This window comes from Sciurus vulgaris (genome assembly GCF_902686455.1).
Source record: "Sciurus vulgaris genome assembly, chromosome: 18".
Classification (NCBI taxonomy): domain Eukaryota; kingdom Metazoa; phylum Chordata; class Mammalia; order Rodentia; family Sciuridae; genus Sciurus; species Sciurus vulgaris.
This window is the reverse complement of record NC_136479.1, coordinates 30743531-30768768: the sequence shown is the minus strand read 5'-3', so window position 1 is coordinate 30768768 and position 25238 is coordinate 30743531. Positions and strand designations below refer to the sequence as shown.

The 25238-nt window shown below is 40.8% G+C and overlaps 1 protein-coding gene across 2 annotated transcripts in view; it reads right to left on the bottom strand.

Moving 5' to 3' along the window:
- The window catches only part of LMTK2 (lemur tyrosine kinase 2), a 92321-nt gene extending 72570 nt beyond the window's left edge, over nucleotides 1–19751 (bottom strand). Inside the window, exon 1 of one of the 2 annotated variants that reach the window (XM_079121211.1) lies at nucleotides 19375–19751. In XM_079121211.1, the coding sequence (XP_078977337.1) occupies nucleotides 19375–19456 (82 nt within the window). In that variant the 5' untranslated portion in view covers nucleotides 19457–19751. Of the gene's footprint in view, nucleotides 1–19368 lie in introns of both variants that reach the window. The other variant, XM_079121210.1, reaches the window with a different exon arrangement.
- Between the last annotated feature and the right edge of the window lie 5487 nt (nucleotides 19752–25238).

Here is a 25238-nt window from a genome sequence, read left to right as displayed (position 1 = left end):
AACAGTACACCCCAAACAAACAACAATAAAGTATCAAACCTGAACTGATTCAAACACTAATGTACAGGACAGAAATAGAAGGGCACGTTAAAAACTACCAATGGATATGGAGATTCCTCAGAAAACTTGGAATGGAACCACCATTTGGCCCAGTTATCCCACTCTTCGGTTTATACCCAAAGGACTTAATATCAGCATACCATAGAGACACGGCCACATCAATGTCTATGGCAGCTCAATTCACAATAGCTAAGCTATGGAACCAACCTAGGTGCCCTTCAATAGGTGAATGGATAAAGAAAATGGGGTATATATACACATTGGAATATTAGCCATAAGGAAGAATGAAATTATGGCCTTTGCCAGTAAATGGATAGATTGGAGACTACCACGCTAAGTGAAATAAGCCAATTCCAAAAAACCAAGGGTCACATGTTCTCTCTGGTATGTGGATGCTAACACACAATAAGTGGGGAAGAAGAAGAGAAGTTCATTGGATTAGACAAAGGGAAATGAAGGGGAGATGGGAATGGGAAAGACAGAATGAATCAGACATCACTATCCTGTGTTCATATATGAATACACATCATGTACTATCACAAGAATGGGAAGTTATACTCCATGAGTGTATAATATGTCAAAATACATTCTACTCTACCCCATTCACAATAGCATCAAAAAAAATAAAATACTTGGGAATCAATCTCACAAAAGAGGTGAAAGACCTCTACAATGAGAACTACAGAACACTAAACAAAGAAATTAAAGAAAACCTTAGAAGATGGAAAGATCTCAGATGTTCATGGATAGGAAGAATTAATATTGTCAAAATGGCCATACTACCAAAAGTGCTATATAGATTCAATGCAATTCCAATTAAAATCCCAATGATGTACCTTACAGAAATAGAGCAAGCAATTATGAAATTCATCTGGAAGAATAAGAAACCCAGAATAGCTAAAGCAATCCTCAGTAGAAAGAGCGAAGCAGGTGGTATCGCAATACCAGATCTTCAACTCTATTACAAAGCAATAGTAACAAAAACGGCATGGTATTGGTACCAAAATAGACAGGTAGATCAATGGTACAGAATAGAGGACACAGACACAAACCCAAATAAATACAATTTTCTCATACTAGACAAAGGGGCCAAAAATATGCAATGGAGAAAAGATAGCCTCTTCAACAAATGGTGCTGGGAAAACTGGAAAACCATATGCAACAGAATGAAATTAAACCCTTATCTCTCACCCTGCACAAAACTCAACTCACAATGGATCAAGGAACTCGGAATCAGACCAGAGACCCTGCATCTTATAGAAGAAAAAGTAGGCCCAAACCTTCAACTTGTTGGCTTAGGAGCAGACTTCCTTAACAGGACTCCCATAGCCCAAGAAATAAAAGCAAGAATCAACAACTGGGATAGATTCAAACTAAAAAGCTTTCTCTCAGCAAAGGAAACAATCAGTAATGTGAAGAGAGAGCCTACAGAGTGGGAGACTATCTTTGCCAATCATACTTCAGATAGAGCGCTAATATCCCGAATCTATAAAGAACTCAAAAAACTCTACACCAAGAATACAAATAATCCAATCAACAAATGGGCTAAGGAAATGAACAGACACTTCACAGAAGAAGATGTACAAGCAATCAACAGATATATGAAAAAATGTTCAACATCTCTAGTAATAAGAGAAATGCAAATCAAAACTACCCTAAGATTTCATCTCACCCCAATTAGAATGGCGATTATCAAGAACATAAGCAACAATAGGTGTTGGCGAGGATGTGGGGAAAAAGGTACACTCATACATTGCTGGTGGGGTTGCAAACTAGTGCAGCCACTCTGGAAAGCAGTATGGAGATTCCTCAGAAAGCTTGGAATGGACCCACCATTTGACCCAGCTATCCCACTCCTTGGCCTATACCCAAAGGACTTAAAATCAGCATACTACAGAGATACAGCCACATCAATGTTCATAGCTGCTCAATTCACTATAGCCAGATTGTGGAACCAACCCAGATGCCCTTCAGTTGATGAATGGATAAAGAAACTGTGGCATATATATACAATGGAATATTACTCCGCCATGAGGAATGACAAAATTATGGCATTCGCAGGCAAATGGATGAAATTGGAGGGTATCATGCTAAGTGAGATAAGCCAATCTCAAAAAACTAAAGGACGAATGATCTCGCTGATAAGCGGATGAGGACATACGGGGGTGGGGGGTAGGAGGGGTTAGTGTTAGGGTTAGGGTTAGGTTTAGGGTTAGGGATAAGGAGGGTGGTAAGAATGAGGAAGAAAGGAATGTATAGAGGGAAAAGAGGGGTGGGAGGGGAGGGGGAAGGGGAAAAAATAAAATGAATCAAACAACATTGCCCTATGTAAATTTATGATTTTTAATTAAAATTAAAAATTAAAAAAAATACATTCTACTATTACATATAACTAAGAAGAATTTTTAAAAAGTTAAAAAAAAAAAAAAAAAAAAAAAACACTACCACTGGAATCCAATGGGCAAAACACAGTAGATGAAAGACCCCTGGGGAGAAAAGCCTGATGAACTGTGAAGGGAGGGGAGGGTCAGACATCAAGAGACTTAAAGACACACCAACCAGTGCACTGTACAGATGTTACCTGAATCATGATTCAAACTATTAAAATCACGACATTTGGGATGTGGAAATCCAAACACTGAATAACTGTGTGTAGAAGGCAGGAATGTCAATGGTAACATGCTGACATTTTAACACATGATCCTCATCTTTGAGATAGTGACCTATGTAACAATGCCCGAAATTTGTGTCAGAATAGCACAAGGAGCACGGGTAGTGGATGAAGTTCAGGCTGGGTGAAAGATATGTGGGAATCCATCATGGTATCTGTCTAGTCTTGTAAAGTCTCAAGTTTTCCTTTTATTAAGTAAACAATTTTTCCATGCATTAAATAAAGTTTAAATCAAAAATATTAGATACAATAATCTGCAATCTATATTCCTGCCTACTCTTAACAAAGTGTTTTAGCTGGCCAGGGCTGCCACAAAAGTATCACAAATCAGGTGACTTAAACAAATGAAATTTATGACCTCACAGTCCTGGAGGCTACAAGTCCAGGATCAGGTATTAGCAGGACTGGTTCCTTCTAAGGGCGATTGGTCCTATGTCCTCTGGCTTTTACTTCTATAACCTGAACTCTGGCTCTCAAGTGACCTCTCTCATCTTTCCAGACCCATCTTCTGTCACTTTACATCCTCCTCCCCGCTAGGTAACTTCCACTAATCCCTCTTCCCCTTGTTCATCATGAAAATCATCCCTAAGGTCCCATAGTTAGAGTTCTTGTCTTTGGACCCTCAATTACTACATTTCCCCATCAAAGAATTGAACACACTAGCTTACATGCCCAGGTGTCTTCCCCTCCTGGGGTCTGGGACCAGGCTGGGTAATCCACCACTGACTCCTCAGAGCCCAGGCCAGGGCAAAAGAGTGAGTGAGAGAGATAGCAACCAAGGGGCACCACCAAGGGAGGGAGATGTGCAAGACGGTCAGAGATCAACCCATAATGAACCCAGAATAAACATGTTTTCAGTGTCAAATAAGTAAGCTTGTAGAAGTAGCACTCCTTCAGTAATTTTATGCTATTACTTGGTAAGGATCTCCCACTAACATCTACTATATTGAAATCATAATCAATTATTCCCCAGGTTTTCAAAAACTCCAACAACATTATTTACCCATTTTGCAATTTATTTTTAGCAACTGTTTCTTAAGACACACCAACAAGTGCACTGTACAGATGTTACCTGAATCATGATTCAAACTACTAAAATCACGACATTTGAGATGTGGAAATCCAAACACTGAATAACTGACTGTGTGTTATTTCCAACATTTGTTTTTAAAAAAGGAACCTAAATTGAGGCTTCTAAGATGTAACTCTAACTTTGTTTGAACATTATGTGTGTGTTTGCTAGTGCTGCTGAAATAAAATACACAGACTAGGGCCTTTAACAGTAAGGAACTGTCCCATAGTTTTGGAGGCTTGGAGTCCAGGTTCAAGGTGCCAGTCAACTTGATTTCTCCTGAGGCTTCCCTCCTTGCCAATGCTGAACAAGTAGCTTTGCATCCCAGAAACTTAGTATATCACTTGGGGAAAAAAACGTGGACGATTATCACAGAGCACACATTTTTATTTAACACCTCAAAATTACAAACCCATCTATCATAAAGGTATCCTGTACATTGACTCTTAAGTCACTGAATGTTTTCCTTGCTCTTAAGGTTACAATATATCTCTTTGTGACAAGATCAAATAATCTATAAGCTCCCTAATGTATCCTAATATTAGAAAGGGAAGGGGAAATGAACACAGAGCTAAATATACTCAAGCATGCACAACGGCAAGCAGCACACTGATGATCTGGTCGATGAATCAGAGGCTCCACAAAGACCCTCAGCAGAAGACCCGCGGCCTAGGAGAACAAAATGTGCCATGCACGAGTCACAAGGGCAGAGCATTCCTCTACTTCAGAAGTGATTTTCAAGGTCAGCCAGCCCAACTGTTCTCTCATACTCACAGAAAGGTTATATAATTCAAGTGCTGAGTACCTGAGAATGAGATCATTTTATATGAAACTGGTTTCTCTTGGCCTAGTCCATTAAAATCTGTTATCAAAGGGTCAGTTCCCTTGCACTTTAAGAACACTAACTGGGATGGGAACTACTGCAGAAGACCTAAGATAGCACAATTTGGCCAACAGAACATCAGGCCCAGATGACTTCTGTCAGGCCAGTGTGCCCCATACCCCAAAGAAGGGATGGGATGGAGTCTGTGACCTAGAATCTTAATTCAGCTGATGGCACAGCTGAGGTACAGTGACCTGCCGCACTTAAGTCTGTAACAGTCTCCAATCAGGATCTTTCCCTGAAGCCAGCTGGGAACAGGAAGCATCTAGTCCCAGAGACAGAAACTCAGAGCAACCTTCCCAGGACTTCTTCCCCAGCAACTGGCCACCTGGAGCCCCTAATGTCTGGGGGAAGGATGTTCTCTTCCACACAACTGCCCACTGCAATCTGGAGAAACGTGTGGGTGACTCGATGGCAGCACTGGATCCTCCACACTTGTCCACAGAGTACAGCCAAGAGCAGGGCAGAGAGGAGAAGGTGTGTGTGTGTGTGTGTCTGGCTTCCAGGCAAGGAAGCAGCCCCAAGTATCCCAAGAAAACATGTTTGCCTTTCTCAGTAAATTTCCTATAACACCTTCACAAGGCCAGTGTCCTCAGACCCCTTCCAGCTTCCTAAAATCTAACATCAATTCCGGCTAATACGATTGAAACACAATCCGCAGCAATGTGTCCTTAGAAGGACTGTCTTTAGTGAGGAAGTAGTTGTGATGCTGATGCAGCAGAAGGTGGTGTAGCCATCGGGGATGATGGGACTGGGAGAAGGATGGGTGGAGAATTCATTATACTCATCTGTCTACTTGTATATGTTCAAGTCTCCATAACAGTTTTACTTTTTAAGTATTATTTTCATAACTAATACTGCCTATGACACTGATCTTGATGTGGTTCCATAGCACATAAAGGAAAGATCACCCAGGGCTTCCTGAGTGATAATGCTCCTACTGTTCTGTCTTTATATCATAGAAAAAGATAAGCCCAAAGACAATGTAAACAAATTTAACTCTTTCTAGATACTCAGGACCAACAATGATAAAAGACCTCTAGATCATGAGGAGGGTGACGGGAGAGGGTGCCTCCTATTGCAATGGCTTCTCAGTCTGCCTACTATGAAATCATCAGTCAACAAGCCCCACCCAGTTCATTCATTCATTCATTCAACAAACCTTTACTAAGCATCTTTTAGGGCAGGCACTGCTATATGTTCTGGAAATACAGAAGTGAGAAAACAAAGTCCCTGCATTCAGGTTACATCTCATGCAGGAGACAGATAACGGGCAAACATATTAATACATAAATAAATATATAGTATGTCAGATGGCAAGAAGTACTATGGGAAAATGAGGAAAAGCAGAGATTATTATTTTACAGGGAATGATCAGGAAACACATTTGATATTATAATAATTCACATACAAGCAACGATGGTGATTTGGTCCCAGGAAGTTATGAAATACTAATACTTAAATGGTAATTATCATGCGCCAGGCACTATTCTAAACTCACGCAATTCCACAACAACCTTTGAAGTAGGTACCCATCTTAAACTGAAGAAACTGGACAATGGAAAGGTCAAGTACCTATACAAGGTCACAGCATTACATGCGAATGATCAGAGGGCATCCTCTTGCATCCTCCATGAAGGGCAGAGGGCAAGAGGAGGGAGCTGGCAGTGCCAGGACTTGACAGCAGATGGGAGGTGGAGAATGAGGGAAAAGGGCCAAGGAGGAGACCTCCAATCGGCTCCTTAATCCTGTGCTCTTAAACAAGAGTACTTTCAAAAAAAAAAATCAGCTGACATTTGAAAAAACCTCTTAGGTCAAGGATAGAAACCAACATAAACAGACAATGTAGGGGCAAGGATAGGAAAAAAACTAAAAACAACTACAATATTCTCGGAATTAAGAGGAGATACTACATGCATGACAGAAAGGTAGAATTTAAAAAGTAGGGGAGCTGGGTACAGTGGCACGCACTTGGGAGGCTGGGGTGGAGGATCACCTGAGCCCAGGAGTGAGTCCAGCCTGGGAAAACATTGCAACTCCATCTCTAAATGAATGAATAAATGAATGGAGGAAGCTCCTGGCAATTAAATATAACAGAAAAATACACACAGTAGAACAGAGACAAAAAGAGCAACAAGAGTCTCATTCTAAAAAGGAAAGAATGAAGAAAAGGAAGAGGAGGCAACTCTCCGTTAAGGTGTGTGTATGCATGCGTATGTGTGTATGTGTGTAAACATAAATGAGAATTTTCCAGAACCAAAGCACAGGGTTCTCAAGATGCAAAGGGCTTGCTGGCTGTCTATGTTACTGAATGTGATAAATGGGAAGAGACACCTACCAAGACACAGATTCACAACTTTTCAGAATCTAGAGAAAAGTCTAAAAGCTCCCAAGGAGAGGGGAAAGAAGATGACAAAGGAAAGGAATAGGTCAAACGTCCTCTTACCTCCCAAAGAACACAAGGGGCAGTCAGAGCACCACTACTCCATGCCCCGAACAGTATCCAGACGTTCCAGGACAGATCAATCAAACACACTGGGATTTAAAGCCCTGCCCAGCACCGTGGGGATGCATTAATGATGTGTACACAAAAACTGAAAAATGGTCACAAGGGGCAAATCCAGGGAAAACAAAAGATGTCAAAGACACTTACTCATCAGAAACACCACAGGTCAACTGGGAATATCTGTAGTCACAAAAATAAATAATGAGTAGAGAGTTCATCAAAAACTCTGAATAACTACTGAGCCCAGCTCAGTGGTACATGCCGATACTACTAGCAACTCAGAAGGCTTAGTGAGAGGACTGCAAGGTTGAGGCCTGTCTTGGCAACCTGGTGAGACCCTGTCTCAAAATTTTTAAAAAGGAGCTGGGATGTAACTCAGTGGTAGAGCTTTCAATCCCCCACAAAACCTCAACAGAGAAGGGGAAGTATGTATCCATGTGTGTGAATATATAAATTATCTTCCCCAGTAGAAATTTAGTATCTAATTAAATCAACAAACAGTGGGACGAGCATGTAATTTGGCAATATGGCTAAGATAGCTGCAGGACATTGTGGCTGGGGATCAGGCAGTAAGGACAGGATGGGAAAGGGGTTCTCTGTTTCCATTATAAGCCCTGGAAAAACATTTCACTGTTTAAACCATTTACATGCATTATTTGACAAATATTATAATTTACAAAAGAGATAAAGGGATGGGGGGAGGGAAAAGAAAAGAACACCAAGGAGACAGAAACTATATAAGGAACAGGACAAAGAAACAGCTAAACAAGAAAGAGGATGGAGGATTCTGCACAGGCAACAGGAATGCACTGCCCTGGAAGACAGAGAAGGACAGATTTTTTTTTTTGTATCAGAATTGAACCCACGTGCACTTAACCACTAAGCCACATCCCCAGACCACTTCACTTATTTATTTGTTTTTAAATTTTGAGACAGGGTCTTTCTAAGTTGCTTAGAGCCTTGCTACATTGCCAAGGCTGGTTTTGAACTTGTGACAGGGTGGTCTTTTAAAAAGGGTCATGGAAAGAAATATGGTGATCAGTAGTAAAAGAACCATAAAATTAATCAATTTAAAAAGATTATCCCTGATAACCTAAACTAAGAAAGTCATTCAAAACAGGATAAGGTCATGAGGAAAACAATTCATTGAACTGTAATCTATTACACATGCAAGGGGAAGAGATGAGAGCCAGGGCAGCCGCTGCTGACCAAGCTCCAGAATGTTGCTGGAGCTTAGAAAGGAGGGGATGAAGCCCTCAGATCAAGAAGCTGATGTTAAGGAGCTGAGAAAGAAAAGAAAAATGGCATATGCCTCTTACTGCACACACTTAATTCCTACCTGACTGTGTATCCAGAAAGAATACACAAAATACCCGCAGAGGAGCACCATTCTTGGGGATCACGGCAGTCAGCAGAATCTTAAAAGGGTGTAGCTGCCCCATCTCCCACTCCAAAAAACATAAACACTGATAGTGTCTGAAAGATTTTCCATGTTTACAAATGAATGTTTATGTGTTTATGACTATATTTCTTAAAAATCAGAAAAATATTCTTGCCACTTTTAATTAAATGGTGTAACTTCATTTCATTGGTGGAAACTAAAGAGTTGCTCTTGCAAATTAAAATATACATATATAAGAGCCAGGCATGGTAGCACACACCTGTAATCTCAGTGACTCGGGAGGGTGGGGCAGGAGGATCACAAGTTCCAGAAGCCTTAGCAAATTAGCAAGGCCCTAATCAACTTAGCAAGACCCCGTCACTGGGGGTATAGCTCAATAGTTAAGTACCCCTGGGTTAAATTCCCAGTACCAAAAAATAAAATAAACAAAATATACTATACAATATTTATTATAAATGTATAATAAATATATGAAAGTGTTTTTTAACCTAATTATGGAAGTTAGCATTTTAGTTTCTAATTTTCAAATTGTACTCTTCTTTTAATTCTTCAAGAATCAATTTATGAAAGCTTAATATTTCACCTCTATATTTTCAGATAGTGACTAGAAATACATATCTAGAGGAGACTGACTGGAGTTAGGCTGCATATATCACACAAACAAGAGTGTCTTCAAAGTATGAGGTAGTTCCCCTGTGACTATATGCTAGGATTCCTCATGCCAGAATTACATCTGACCCTACCTGTCATATGGGATGGCACTGTGACTTAACTTCTCTGAGTCTCCATTCCTCCATCTGTAAATTGGTATTTCAGCTCTGAGCTTCTATGGACAAGGATTTACAATCCCAAAATTTCTAAGCCTACCAAGTGCCTATGTGGCTAACACTGGTGATCAGATCTTTTATCAAAGTTAATTTTATTTTCCTTAAAGAAAACTAAGTTAAATGACAGATTTCTGAATTGTACTGCTACAGCAGTTCTCTGGTAGAGTTCCCAGGACTATTTTGGTAAGTTTGTTATTTTTCAGTGTCTTACTAGCAATCAGGGTATGGGTGTTGCATTTTAATAACAGTCTGAAGTAAAAGTCAAGTGAGGCTCTGCTCAGTAACTGACAGGCTATAACCTTGGGAGAGAACAGCTGCTGCCTACAAAGACCAACTGCCAGGCAGGTAGGAAGAGGAATCTTCTTTTCAAAGAAGCACAAGTATGATTTATTGAGGTTCTAAGGAAGAATCTACAATGTGTGTAAGACTTGAAACAAATTTAGCAGCTATTTTTTTTTCTTCTCTTTTTAAGATGGGGTCTTGACAATGTTGCCCAAGTTGGTCTCAAACTCCTGGGCTCAAACAATTCTCCTACCTCCGCCTCCCAAGGACCTGGGACCACAGGCACTCATGACTGCACCCAATTTTAGCAGCTAATTTGGAAGATGCCCAAGAGATCACAATACTTAAGTTTTGCAATAAAAAGCTAAAACTACAAAATTTTACAATTACTAGTTGGTTAAAACACATAATTTAAATGTGCAAAATGACTGCAAACTCATCCTCCTTTCTTTTCTAAGTCCAAGATGCCTTAGAGATGTACTTCACATAATTAAAGATTGTAGCCAGGAGTGATGGTGCATGCCTGTAATCCCAGCAACTCAGGAGGCTGAGGCAGAAGGATTGCAAGTTCAAGGCCAGCCTCAGCAACTTAGCAAGACCCTATCTCAAAATAAAAAATAAAAAGGACTGGGGATATAGTTCAGTGGTACAGTGTCCCTGGGTTCAACCCCTACTACTGAAAACAACAACAAAAAAGTTACAATTACAGTGTGTCAAACTCAAGTCTCCTCATCCACATAGCAAAAATAGTCCCTATTAAGGGAATGGACTTTGAACAGGAAATTGAAGGGGGAAAAGATATGTCCTTTAAAATTGAACTGTAGTCATTTAACTTAAATAAGAGCAACCTCTCTCACAAAACAGTATCATAGATGCTTATAACTAGATTCTCCCACTCAAGGTATACATGTTGCTAAGAGTGTACTACAGTACGAGCCTATGATGTTCTGAAACTCAACTGATTACACGATCATTACAATGTAGCAGTAGTTTCAGAGATAAATGGTTCACTTAGCTCATCATCAGAATATTTCACACATCAAAACATCCCTATTGAAAAACAGGCCACAAATTCTAGGCTATATCAAAATAAATTAGCTGAGAAAAACATTTTAAAGCAAAATGTTAACAACATATCCTGGGGGTTGGGGGACCCTGTCAGTTACTGCATAGATGAAGAGTCCGGGGATAGTTAAAGATGTTGCTATGTTACACCTGCTCTAACTTGACTTCCTGAAAAGTGCAAGGCCACCCTGACTCAAGCTGCAGAGGACTGATGCCTGGCAGGTCTATGCCAGGAGGTCCCCAGTCCACAGTGCCATGATCTGACTGTTAAGCTCTGAGCTTCCAGTTTTTACTACTTATACAGGATAGTTATAAAATGTACAGAGGCTGTTATCAATATCAACTTCCGGAGATCAAGCTGAGTTAAAAAAAGAAGTTACTTAGGTGGTTATAGCACCCCTGCTTTTCAGGGAAGACTCTTCAGAACAATGTCTAGATATGGTGACCAGCACGGGAGATTGGATCTCTTCAGAACTTTAAAATTTAATTTTTTCTCCTCCCTTGAATCTCCTTAGTTACACCAGTCAGCAGATTTCTATTAAATAAACATGATTTTGTATCTAGAAAATAAAGCATTTGTGTTGCAGAGGGGTGGGAGCAGAAATAACAGAAGAAAACTCTGACTGAGGTGGTTAGTCTGAGTCCCCTTGTCTATACTTCTACAAATACCTAGGAAATCCTGATCCTGATGCAAGCAATCCTGTTTTATAAAAACAACCTTCTTCCTGAAACAGTTACAACTGAACTGATGGGGGTCGGGGGGAGACATGCACAGGGGATTTACATCAAAACAAAAGGGTCCTTTCTGGCAGTGGTAAGGGTATAGGTGAAACCAGACTGACCATAAATTTAAAACTGCTGATGCTGGACAAAGGGGACATGAAGATTCACTATTTACTTTATTAATATATGTTTGACATTTTTCATAATAAAAATGAAACGATAAGCTCTAGAAACAGATGGAAGCAAGTCCATAGACCCCTGGGTCCTTCCAGAGTCTTGCCTTTGGACATTTTATCTGAACTTGGAACCAATTAAAGGAGTTGCCTGCAATCCCTTTAAAGGATTCCAGTGTTGAAAGACCTCTTACAATAATCCTCTCTTGCTAAAGGCCTGGCCAAAGAAGTTCCCCTTACATTCTTAAAAATTAGGCTGTTATTGGGAGAGGGTAAATCAAATCTACTTTTACACATCTACTGCTGTAAAAAGAAAAATAAGGTCCTATAAATATCATTATAATGCAGTTAATACCACAAATGTGGCATTTAGAATATTTATGATGGTATTTAAAAGTTTGCCAGGAAGAGAACATGGGCAGAGTCCTTGCAACTTGTCTGTCTCTAAGTCTCTAAGTGGTCCTTTGTCCCTCCAAAACTGCTTTTCTCCCAACATTAAAGAGTAGACAAGGGAAGTGGAAGATTAAAACTCATATTATTGTAAGTGTCTCAGGAGCAACAAGCGAACCCAGCACCCAGATCTTGGTTTATAATATCCTTCTCCAATCAAATGAACCAGGGGTCCCTGGAGAAATGACTGATTCTAGGGCTGAGGCAGGGAATATACAAGATGAGCCTGTCACTCCTTGTAATGCCAGAAAGTAAGGAAGTGTATTGAAAAAAAAGAAAACAGAAGCTAACTGAAAGAGCTCCCAAGGGCCAAGGCTAGTACAATTTGAGCAATAAAATAAATAACACAGTATTGGATTACAAGTCAATAAACATCCATGTGTCCATATTGATATAAATAGATGTTTGCATAAAGAAATAAATGGGGGAGGATAGTCAAATCTCCCATACAGAAGAATTCCAAATCCTTATCTGTAGCTACTTCCCCCTCAGGGTGGAATGTAACCCGCATGTGCAGTATGCAGATGACAGTTTGGAGAGGGAGTAGAAAGTAACTTTACAGTAAGGAAAGCTGACAAACTCCCCCTTCAGCCAGGTGACCAGTGTCAGGTCATGCTGAAAGCATTTAGCAACCTTGACATAATGTGATGAGAAAGGTATTTTATCTTTGTGATCTTCCTTTCAAAACCCATAATCCCCGTCTAATCATGAGAAAACATCAAAGAAACCTCAGTGGTGGGACACTACAAAACACCTGATGAATACACCTCAAAACTGTCAAGGTCACCAAAAGCAAGGAACAAACTGGAGAAGCCCAAGGAGACATGACAACTAAACATAATGAGGTATCCTGGAGAAGAAAAAGGACATGAGAAAAACACTAAAGTGAGAACTTAAGTTTATAATAACATATTAATACGGTGTGACTAATGTACTGCATCAATATAAGATGTTAACAATAGGGGAAACTGGGTGAGAGAAATACAGGGACTCTGTACTAGCTCTGCAACTTTTCTGTATATCTAAAGGTGATCTAAAAGTTTATTTTTCTTAAAGACCACCACAAACTTTATTAAAACAAAGACAATAAATGGCCTCATTCCAGATGAAGGACTTGACTAGCTGAAGAGTTAAATCTGCAGGAGAATGAGAGACGCTAATTTCCACCAACCCCTTCTAACACACCTACGTGAGATGCAGCGATGCTTCAGGAAACTCAGTTCTCCAGTACCATCTTCATCATCCTCACTTATAAATTCCAACTGGGCATCTACCACTAGTAACACACCATGAAACACTAGAAATGCCAGTGATACGAGACACCGTCCTTGCAATCCAGATAGAGATTTAAACAAAGACGGAAGCGGTGGTACATGCCTGTAATCCCAGTTACATGGGAGGTTGCAGCAGAAGAATCACAAGTTCTAGGCCAGCCTGGGCAACTTAGTGAGACCCCCTATTTCAAACTACAAAATAAAAAGGGCTGGGAAGTGTAGCTCAGTGGTAAAGAACTCATGGGTTTAATCCCCAGTACTGAAAAAAAGAAACAATGATAAGAAGTAGTGTTTTATTAAGTATAAGTGGGGGGCTGGGGAGATAGCTTAGTCGGTAGAGTGCTTGCCCTATAAGCACAAGGCCCTGGGTTCGATCCCCAGCACCCCCCCCCAAAAAAAAAAAAAAAAAATTCAAGTGGTAGACTCGTACAATGACTCCAAACCCATTTGATCACACAGTCCAACATTAAATTTTCCCAATTTCCATTCCATGTAAATTATCTACAAACCACTAAATATGTTAATGTATCAATATATTCTATACCTGAGTCACATTAGTCAAAATCCTAAAAGTGAAAATCTTAAAAGGATGAACTGAAAATAAATCAAAACCTAAATTGCAAGTGTTCATCCAGCACCCATGCAATATCTTGTCCCCAGGAAAGACCCTAGAGTTCACCAGGGTAGCAATCTCTAAGGGCTGTGCCACCACACAGAGCTCAGTAGAAAGCTGAGTCTATAAAGAACTTAAAAAAAAAAAAAAAAAAAAAAAAGATGAAACTGGAGAAGAAAGAAAAGAGACAGGCATTTGCCAATAGGGAGAATATATGCAGAAATGGAGGATGGGAATTTGCACAGAATATTCTGCAAACTATAAGCAGATTAATTTAGCTCTTAAGAAAGTGTCATGGGAGGTGGAGAATGGAAGCCAGGAACGAGACACACTAAGCTGATATGTAGATGCTGTGACCTTCCCTGACCAAAGTGGGGTTAGATATAGGGAGCCAGGGGCTACTGTGGTCACAGGACACTGTCCACACATCTATTTGACCTGATGGTAATTGAAGTCTTTTAAAGTATGAAAACAAACACATATTATATACTAAATAAAAATTTCTAGATGGGGCAGGGAAAATAAGAGGCACTCACCCCTCTGTCAGGTTTCAGGCACCTGAGACATTTGGCATCAACTGTTCTCACTTTTCCACTTGAATCACAATAAAATCAAATGAGCTTTGGGATCGCTGCACTGTGCTAACCTTTGCCAAGAAAACATTTTAAAAATACTCAGGTTATTTTTCTGATATGACTGTTTTCTGTGGCAAATAACTGTAATGCCAGGGCATGGTTCCAAGTTAGTCACTTGCCACAATTTTAAAATACCTTGCTTCAATATTTTTGCTCCACAGACATGCTGATTTAACTGTATTTCCCCAGCTTTCTCTTAAAATGGTATTTCATATGAGGACTCAAAGAAAACTTGAGTGGAATCGCAACAAGCCTAAATGTGGCCGTCTGTTCCAGACCAGAGATGTTTGTTCAGCTTCTCTCTACAATATTCCTTACCTCTCAGCTGAGTGGCACAAAAATTACAAAGAGTAAAGCACAGTCAGTAGACTGCAAAAGTACACAATTTTAAAGGAAAGAGAAAGAAAAAACCTTAAACTTCCCAAAGGACATTTTCCCAGGGGAAACATCAGTCCTAGGCAAGTTCTTCCTCAGCCTCACTGCCTTTGGGGATGCTTTATGCAAATATGCAACTGTGTCTGGGATCAAGGAAACTTAGATTGCTCCTGCACTTCGAAGAAAATTAAAACCAGAGACTGTTCACTTGCAAGAGCTTTAGTCATCTTAAGGTTTAGAAACAGGTTTATTATAAAAAAGGAAAACTGATCTAGATCACCCTAAAAATTTACAGCATAGTTCCTCAACATCATATATTTCAAGAAGTAAAAATACCAATTTATATATCATATTTAAATCGACCAGATTTTTTTTATTTCTCTAGGGTCTCCATTCATCATATACCAAGTTATTCTAAGCCACAAAAACTTTTCAAATCCAGTAAATTGTAGGCATTCCCTGTGAAGTAGCTTAATCTCTGAAGACATACCACCTGCCATTAGTCAATCCTATGACAACCCACCAAATTCACAAAGAAATCTGAAGCAATTAAGAAATCTACATTACCAAGTGCAAAATACTAACAGACATGGCCTACCACTGTGACCCTACCCCACCCTCTCAACATCCCTTTTATTGTCAGTGGTTTTTAACAGTTGAGTGCTAAGGAGCCAGAAAAGCCCAGGTAACTGGCCCAAGATCTTAAAGTTAGTGAAGTAGAAAGGGAAGACTTTACACCTAGGTCTAACTCCAAAGCCTAAGTTCTTTCTAGGACATCATGTTCCTCCTAGGATTGGTTCACAGATTTACTCTCAACTGTACTGAAAAGTTATATTCTTTTTCTATATCCAGCTACAAGGACTTTTTTAAAGACTCATTTGTTTAACTGTTTCAGAACCCTGGACATCCCTTGTTTACATGACAATGTCTTTTTTATTATATGTACAGTTGTTATCTAAGCGACACAGCCCACAGGGGACAGAGAGGGCCCAAGGACTCTCCGAATTTCAAGAAAATTGCATGAACAAGCAGCACATTGATATCAGCAAAACAGTAGGAATTTGGTAACTTCAGCGCTGATCAGCTACGAAACTGGACAGACTTCCTATTACTGTGCAGTTGGGCATATTTAGTAACACAAAAAATATCACCAAGTAAAAGCAATTATAGCAATCTCAACCTAAATCCAATTTCAAACCTTACAGCCATGAATCCTGAAAAAAATTGCATGGAAAGACTGTTGAAATTTTTATTTCTCAAAAATTGTTAAAAATCACGAAAACTCATACTTCAGAAAGTAATTCCTTTACTTTAGAAATCTTTTTCAAGATACCAAGTCTGTTTAAAATGAAAACCCGGGTTTCACAAACTGTGTTTGTGGCTGAGTCCCACCAACTTCGAAGGCTTCCGTGAGGGCCTTTATCTGGAATTGCTAAAAGCTTCCTCTGTACTCTGTGACCTAATATGCTGCAGAACAATAGAAGTGGGCTTCCCTGTCTAACCATTATCCTAATATTAATAAGAAAGTGAGGCTCAGAGGAATGCTTTCATATATACACAGTCTTTCTTTATTTTGAATCCCAATTTATGATGTGAATCCTGGGAATCTTACAAAAGGCACGTCATGTTTTCTAAGAGAAGAATGATTTGATAATCATGATCTGGAGGAAAAGACTGAACTGTAATCTTAGTTTGGTTATTTAACAGTGTGAGGAAAACAGTAGACTTTCTCCCTTTATGTAAGCTTCCTAGTGGGACCAGTAAGGTCTCAATCTACATAACAATAAGAGCCTTGCACCAGAAATATTGGATTCTTAGAAAAAGAGGCTCCCAGACAGGGGCATAAGGGCATTCCACAGCCATGAAGAGGCCCAAAACAAAGTTCAACCAAGAAATGCCTTCTGGTCTGAGGGTCAAGGGCAATCCACATATTTACACAGTTTTATTATGATTCAATGAGTAAACACCTTTTCAACTTTCAAACCTAGAAATAACTCTGGGTGATGAAGGCACTTTGGATTAATAAACGTCAATTTAAAAGCTGAATTTTAGTGAACTGTCTCACCTGTTTCGTACACAAATAGGTTAACAAAGAATAAAACTCGAGTGTTTTTTTCAACCTATTTGTGATAAGCACACTTTTGCCACTGTGCCATTAAAGTCTGAACTTTAGAAAGAACATGACCAAGGAAGCAAAAGGCCCTATGCAAAGGATCTATCCTTACTTGAGAAGGTTAGCCCTTTCTTGGTTTGGAGAACAGTCCCCGAGATCATCAGAACCTTGAGAGTTAGGTTTTCATATCTCAGTGCTCTTTTACCTTCCATAAATGTTCTAGAGAGGTTCTTCTTTTCTTAGCCAGAGCTTACTAATTGGGATTAGCTCAAAGGTTTCTTTATTCTTCTTGGTCTAATAGATTCTCAATCAAGAATCTATACCAGTTACAGGATTAATAACTTCTTCTGGATGGAAAGGCAAACCCCCATATCTATGTTTGTACATCTTTTCTGCAGAATTTAACTCTAGGTACCTGTTATTCATGTACCATACACCTAACCACACACCTTTACTCCAAGGACCAGAAAGAACAATCTCAAAAGTTGCTATAAATCACCAAATACTTCCCTGTGCTTTATTTATGTCAAGATCTGATATTTCTATTTAGGGATTCATTTTTTCTGATTACTTTATTCTACAGTAACCTAACAAAACTCAGTTTTTGTAACCGATGCCTGTATAAAATGGTAAAAGAATGGAATAAAAGACATGGGAAGAGGTGTACAGTCAGACATAATTTCATAGGTTCCTATAAAGAATATGTCAAAATATACAAATATTCAATTAAGTGCAAAGTCTTCTGGAAGCTTCTTGAATTCCCTTGACATAAAAATACTTTGTATTCACCATACTACTTCAGTTCTGTGAAGTTCAATATCAACATCCTTAATTATCAACATCACTATCTTTCCATACAATCTTTCATAACTTCCCAGGTAGTTTGAGACTTGTACCTGGGCTGCCTATACACTTTGGACAATATTTTTATGTATCAGAACAAAGAATTCACCTTACAAAGATTTGCTCTAAGGTAATGGCAAAAATGTGGTGCTACCTTATACAGTACAATGATACTCTAACACTCAAAGAGCACTCAATGGCATATCCTGTATGTAGTGTAGCTCTGGAAGCAATTGCATATAGTTTTCACTGAGATTTAGCTGAGAAATGTGTCTTTACTGGAGGCAGAACTTCCACACTTAGCACCCAAATAACAATATTCTAAAATAACTCGAGTCAGGAGTAGTATTCCATTAATCATTATAAGACTTGAGGTAAACTGGAAAAAACACACAAGGGGAGAAATCTAAGACCTGGGTTTGTAGCTCCAACTACAATTTAGCTGTGTCACCTTGGGTAGGTCATTTGACCACCAGGTCATTTGACCACCATTCTTCACCTATAAGATGAAGAAACCGGACTAAATTTTATTTAAGGTTTCTTCCAACCCTATTTTTTTACCTTATCAAATTTCAATGGCTCCCCACTGCAAAAATAATCAGTACACGATAATGGCAAGTTTGTCTAGATATTTTTCCTTCTTAAAAAAAAAGGGGGGGGGGTTGCCCAACTTGAGATGCTTTCTTGGGTTGAAGCTTTATTTAGGATAATAAATCTCCAAAATGAAAACAACATGGAGAAAATGTGGAATGGGGAATAAAAAGAGAAAAAAGAAAATCACACTGTTAACGCTAAAATAGAAACCTCAATTACCCTTAGGCCAGTTTGTCAATAGTTATTCAAAAGCTGCTACTCTAATCACTGGCTTCCTAAAATAGAAATATTTATCGTTTCCTTCTCATCCCCTGAGATTCATTCCAAATAAAAAGCACAGTGTCTAAAATCAATTTACAACTTCAGAACAAGTTGCAGGGAGGGAAGGAAACTGCACGGCTCGACAAGTCATTTCCATTTATATGATGATAGCTAAGAAACGGTTCTCATAAGATGTGAGAAATGCACAAGAGGCAGGTGACATCTGGAAAGGGAACAGAACTGCCATGAAGGGAATAAGCTGAGGACCTTTGGGCAACAGGTCCGAAGCCGCTACCGCAGCCTACCAAAGAGGGGTCGGTGACTGCCACCTCGTCCGCCGCCCTCCCCAGCCCCCACGGCACCGCCTCGCCCCCGCCCCCATCCCACGCCCCTGCGGCAGAAATCTCCCTCATTACTCGCGTCCCCGGGCCTCCTGCCCTCCGCAGGCCCTCTGATACCTCCGCGCCGACACAAGACCCCGCCAGCCCGCGGACCCCGCCTCGCCGCAGCGGCCCCGCAGCCCCGCGCCCGCCGCGGCCCGCTCACCTGCACCTGTTTGCGGAAGTGGCGCGGCCCCGGCACTACCGGCGGCCAGGAGCAGCAGGAGCAGCAGTAACGCCGGCGGTCCCGGCATCTCGCCCACGGCGCAGCCCCCCGGGGCTGGCTCTCGGGTCGCCTTCCGTGGGTCGGTCCGCCCGCCAGTCAGTCGGTCCTGCCTCCCTCCGCTGCCTCAGAGACACCCGCGCCGGCTGCTCCTGGGCACACGTTGTTTCGGCCAAACCTCAGCCCGGCTCCTAGTCCGCACCCGCCGCTCCGGCCGCAGAAACACCATCCTTCCCGCCAGCCTGCGCTGCCTGCGCCGCCGCCGCCGCCGCGTCTCAACAGCAGCAACGGCAGCAACCCTGCGGAGCCGCGGGCCCGGGCAGCCGCGCTCCTGCCGCCATGATGGGCTGCGTCATGTGACGTAGCGCGGAGGCGGGACGTCGTGACAGACAGCCCAACCAGCCATTCGTCAGTGCATATCGGCCAGGGGGACCCCGCCCCTCACCCTGGAGGAGGTGGCGAGGTGTCCGCCGGTGCGCCCCCTGCAGACGGAGGAGTGCGTGGGCAGCAGGTACTACTGACAATTATTTTTAATTTTTAAAAAATACAGGAAAATATAAAGAAGACCATAAAAATCCACGCAAAATTCATCCTGATTTTCCTCAGTATTTTGTAACACCAAAAAAATAGGCCTGGTTTGTTTTCTGCCTTTTTTACATGTCAGAGCCGTCTTAGGCTTTTCTCCTTAGGTTGACCTACACATCCTCAGCTTCTGTGAGCTTTGGGCTTTTTATTTCATTCAACAAGAGCAGAACGCCTCTCCTCTCAGCACCCACTGACTCGGCTCCTGAGCTCAAGCTGTTCCCTCTGGCAAGAGAGCCCTTCCTGTCCCCTCTTGTCCACCTGGCAGACACTCTGCCTTTAATCTGTCAAGACTCACCTGAAGTTTGACTTCATGGAGGAAGGCTCTTCACCAATTCCCGGGACGAATAACCGGCATCTACTGGAACTGTGAACCTGGCACCCTCCTATCCCCGCTGCCATGTTTTATTGTTCCTGTGACTGAAAGCTCATTGAGGACAGGAACTATGTCTGATTCAGCTGGGAGTTCCCCCAGAGAAGGCACAGGACTTGGCTTGGAATAAGGGTTCTCTAAAGGAATGGTGCCAGGTCCTAGTCCTGGGTGCTAGGGAGGAGCACTCCCAGGTGAGGATGAAGCCATAGTCTGCAAAGAGAATGAAGAAAGTACTTTCCAGGCATGTGCAACACAGAAAAATGCTGGAGAAGCACACGTGGTCCAGTGTGCACAGAAACTGAATTGAATTCTATCAGATAGGACTTTACCAACTGGAAAGGGAGCCTCCCTGATTCTCCAGACTCCCCAAAGAAACACCCTAAATGCTAACTGTCAGTGGTGCTAACTCAGAGCAGGGCACACAGATAATGCCAGGGGAACGTGTGTTGAATGACTGAGGAAAGTCAGTAAACAGGTAAGGAAAGCAATATCTGGTGTGTGGCACACCAAGTTAAAAGATCCATGACTTGGGCTGGGGTTGTGGCTCAGTGGTAGAGCACTTGCCTGGCATGCATGAGGCACTGGGTTCGACCCTCAGCACAACATAAAAATGAATAAATAAAATAAAGGTATAATGTCCATCTACAACTAAAAGAAATTTTTTAAAGAGATCCGTGGCTTTCTACTGATCTTTCTGTGAGAAAGAGAAGGAAGGCAAAGGTCTAGAAAAGAGACACAATCACTCTCTTGTGCTTCTATGTCTATCTGGAAGCTCTGAGTTTTACATTCAAGGAAGCTGGGGAATGCTCACTCACAGTACGTCCTGGGAAGAGACTGCTTACAGCATTGTTGGCTGGGTGAAGGCCCTGCCTCATAATCCTGTGGTAGTTAATTAAGGTACACCCCAACAACACGTCATTCTACAATCACAAAGCAGGTTTTGTTATTATTTAAGCAACTCCAAAAGTTAAAAAAAAAAAAAAACAAAAAAAAAACACAACTTTTTTCCCCCTTGTACAGAGCAGGGGTTAAGGTACACATTCTTCAGAGGGTGTCTAATGGAAACCTTTACTCCACCACTCACCTCACCATGTATACCTTTGCCCTGTATTTCTCTTGAAGACTTCCAGTTATAGATTTTATAAAACAAACGAAATCCTGTTGGCTTTGTTAAGTTTCACCCAGGAGTCAGAAAACAGCCGTTAGCACAGTTTGGGATTAGATCCCTAAGATAAGAAGTGATACCTTTCAGCATTTCTATAACAGTTCTCACGTGCGTGCAGCTTTTTCCAAATTTTCCTCCCTGCCAAGTCATCACTTGGAAGACCCTCTGGCAGTGTGTGTCCTGCCAGGAAGCTCTGGCAGAGTGTGTCCTTCAGACACTGAAGGTCTATATACTGAAGAATATGGAGTCAGTTTGGTACTGGATTAGCTGTGCCCCTGGAATACTTTTAGATACTCTGCACCCAGCAAATACTCTAAAGAGTTACAGATCAAATGGGGGCGTCCTGGAGGAGGCTGGTTCCAACCAGTGACAGCCAATTATTACATCTTCCGGAGTTTTGCATGCCAATTGTCAAACACAGCCATCATTAAAAATTAGATTTTATAGCCAGGCACAGCAACTTGAAAGACTGAGGCAGGAGAAGTACAAATTTGAGGCCAACCTTGGCAACTTAGTGAGACCCTATCTCAAAAAAGAAAAAAAAAAAAAGAGGCTAGGGATGTAGTACAGTGGGTTCAATCCCTGGGTTCAATTCCTAGTACCACAGAAAAAATAAATTTTATAAATTTACAATTAAATAAATTATACTAAAAACGAAAGTATTGAAGAGAAGTGCTTCCAGAATGGAAAGCAACAGGAATGCTGGCCAATATTGTCAAAATCAACTTTTCAGAACTCTTGAAATAAGCCAAATATTCAAAGCAACACAAGTCGACTTATTAAAGAAAATGTCTGGATTTGGGTAACAGCAGTGAGTTTCACAGCATTTTTCACTTGTTCTGTCCCATCTTCTCTCCCCACCTCTACAATAGCCCCGGAAACAAGCAGAATCACCACATTGATAACTGTGAAAACAAGCAGCTTACTGCTACTGGAGTGGGAAGAACAGGTTTGGAACTCCTTCAAAAGCTGTACCCCCAGAGAATGGTTCAACAGCACCCTGGAAAGGCACCACGTTCAAGGCTTGTCTTTATTTGATATGATTCTGAGATTCCTATCCCCAGTTTGTTGAAAATAGTCAGCGGCAATCATTTAACATTGCAGCCGCCTGAGCCAGGAATACCAGTTGGCTGTCAAAAACTTAGAAGAAAAGAATGATATGTTAATAAGGGCTTTGAAAAACTTTGCCATATTCCTAGAACTCTAGAAAGTCACATGCATGTACAGGGCTGTGAATAGGACCAGGAAGCATATGAGAAGGCCTTCATTTCTCATCCTGGCTAGTCTTGCAACTATATGAGCAGAAAATGAAGATAGGGCAAAATTGTAGACTACAAGAGCATTCCCCATACCACGTAGCACACACACCACACCAGGGAGATACATTGGTTCAAAGTAGTTGAAGAAATCTCGGTATAATCATTAACTGATCACTAAGCTAACTGAACAGAGACTTGGGTAGCCATATGCAAATTTAAAAAGTAGAGACCTTATATAATTAGTTCAGGAAAGTCACCTTAAAAAGTGAATCGTGCGGCTGGAGATATAACTCAGTTGGTAGAGTGCTTGCTTCACATGCATAAAGCCCTGGGTTCAATCTCCAGCACCACACACACACACAAAGTGAATGGTAACAGCAGCAGCAAAAAAATAAAAAACTGACAGGGAAGGGAGGTATCAGGGAAAACTGATTTCCAGAGCTTCCACATTATATGATTTAAAATGTCCAGTTCTATGCATTGGAGAAAAGATGGCCTCCTCAACAAATGGTGCTGGGAAAACTGGAAATCCATATGTAACAAAATGAAATTAGATCCCTCCATCTCACCCTGCACAAAATGCAACTCAAAAGTGGATCAAGAACCTAGGCAGTAGACCAGAGACCCTGCCCCTGTTAGAAGAAAAAGAAGCACCCCCGCTTCATGTTGGCTTAGAAACCAAATTCCACAACAGAACTCCTAAAGCACAAGAAGTAAAATCAAGAATCAATAAATAGGATGGTATCAAACTAAATAGCTTCTTCACAGCAAAGGAAACAATCAAGAACGTGAAGAGAGATCCAACAGAATAGGAGAAAATCTTTGCCACCTGCACCTCTGATAAAGCATTACTCTCCAGAATGTATAGAAAACTCAAAACACTTAATACCAAAAACAAAACCAAATAACCTAATCAATAAATGGGCAAAGGAACTGAACAGACACTTCACAGAAGAAGAAATACAGTCGGTCAACAAATATTTGAAAAAATGTTCAACATCATTAGCAAGTAGAGAAATAAAAATTAAAACTACACTGAGATTCCATCTCACCCCAGTCAGAAGCACAATTATCAAGATTATAAGTAACAATAAATGTTGGTAAGGATGTGCATACATTGCTGGTGGGAATGCAAATTGGTGCAACTACTCTGGAAAGCAGTATGAAGATTCCTCAGAAAACTTGGAATGGAACCACCATTTGACCCAGTTATCCCACTCCTCAGTTTATACCCAGAGGACTTAAAATCAGCATACTACAGTGATGTTGCCACATCAATGTTTATAGCAGCTCAATTCACAATAGTTAAGCTATGGAACCAACCTAGGTGCTCTTCAACAGATAAATGGATAAAGAAATTGTGGCACATATACACACTGAAATATTACTCAGCCATAAAGAAGAATGAAATTATGAACTTTGCCAGTAAGTGGATGGAACTGGAGACTTTAATGCTAAGTGAAATAAGCCAGTCCCAAAAACCAAAAGCTGAATGTTCTCTCTGATAGGTGGTTGCTTACTCATAATAGGCTGGGGGAGCAAGGACAGGAGGTCCACCCTATGGAACAGAGGGGAGTAAGCAATTGGAATAGGAAAGACAATAGAATGATTGGATGTCACTTTCCTATGTTTGATTATGAATACATGACCAGTGTAACTTCACATCATGTACGACCACAAAAATGGAAGTAATGCTCCATATATGTATGATATGTCAAAATACTTTCTACTGTCATGTACAACTAAAAAGAACAAATAAAAATAATAAAAATAAAATGTCCAGTGTTCCAAAAGTTACAAGACACTCAAAAGAAATGGTACAATATGTTCTATACACAGGATGGAAGAAACATTCAATAACACTGAGGTACATGGTGGCACACCTGTTGTTGTCACTACTTGAGAAGCTGAGGTGGGAGAATCTTTTAAGTTCAGCAGTTCAAGGCCAGTGTGGCCAACATAGTGAGACCCTGCTCAAAAAAAAAAAAAAAAAAAAAAAAAAGCACCTGTAACCCCAGCTGCTCAGGAGCCTGAAGCAGAAAGATCACAAGTTCAAGGCCAACCTGGGCACTTAGTGAGACCCTGCCTCAAAATAAAATAATAAAAGGCCAGGTATGGAGCTCAGTGGTAGCTCACTTTTGCACAGCGCACACAGAGCCCTGAGTTCAGTCCCCAGTGCTGCAAAAACAAAACAAAACAACACAAAATCTTCCCTGAGGAAGTTGAGAAGTTGGACTTAATGTACAAAGACTGGAAATCATTATCATAAATGTCTAAATAATTAAATGTCTATCGAAAGACAATAAAGAAGACCTCAGAAAGTAGCAAGACACTTCATGTTTGTGGAGCAGAAGACAATATTGTTAAGGCAACACTCTCCAAATTGATCGACTGATCGAATGGGACACCCACCAAAATGCCTTATTTCTTTTTG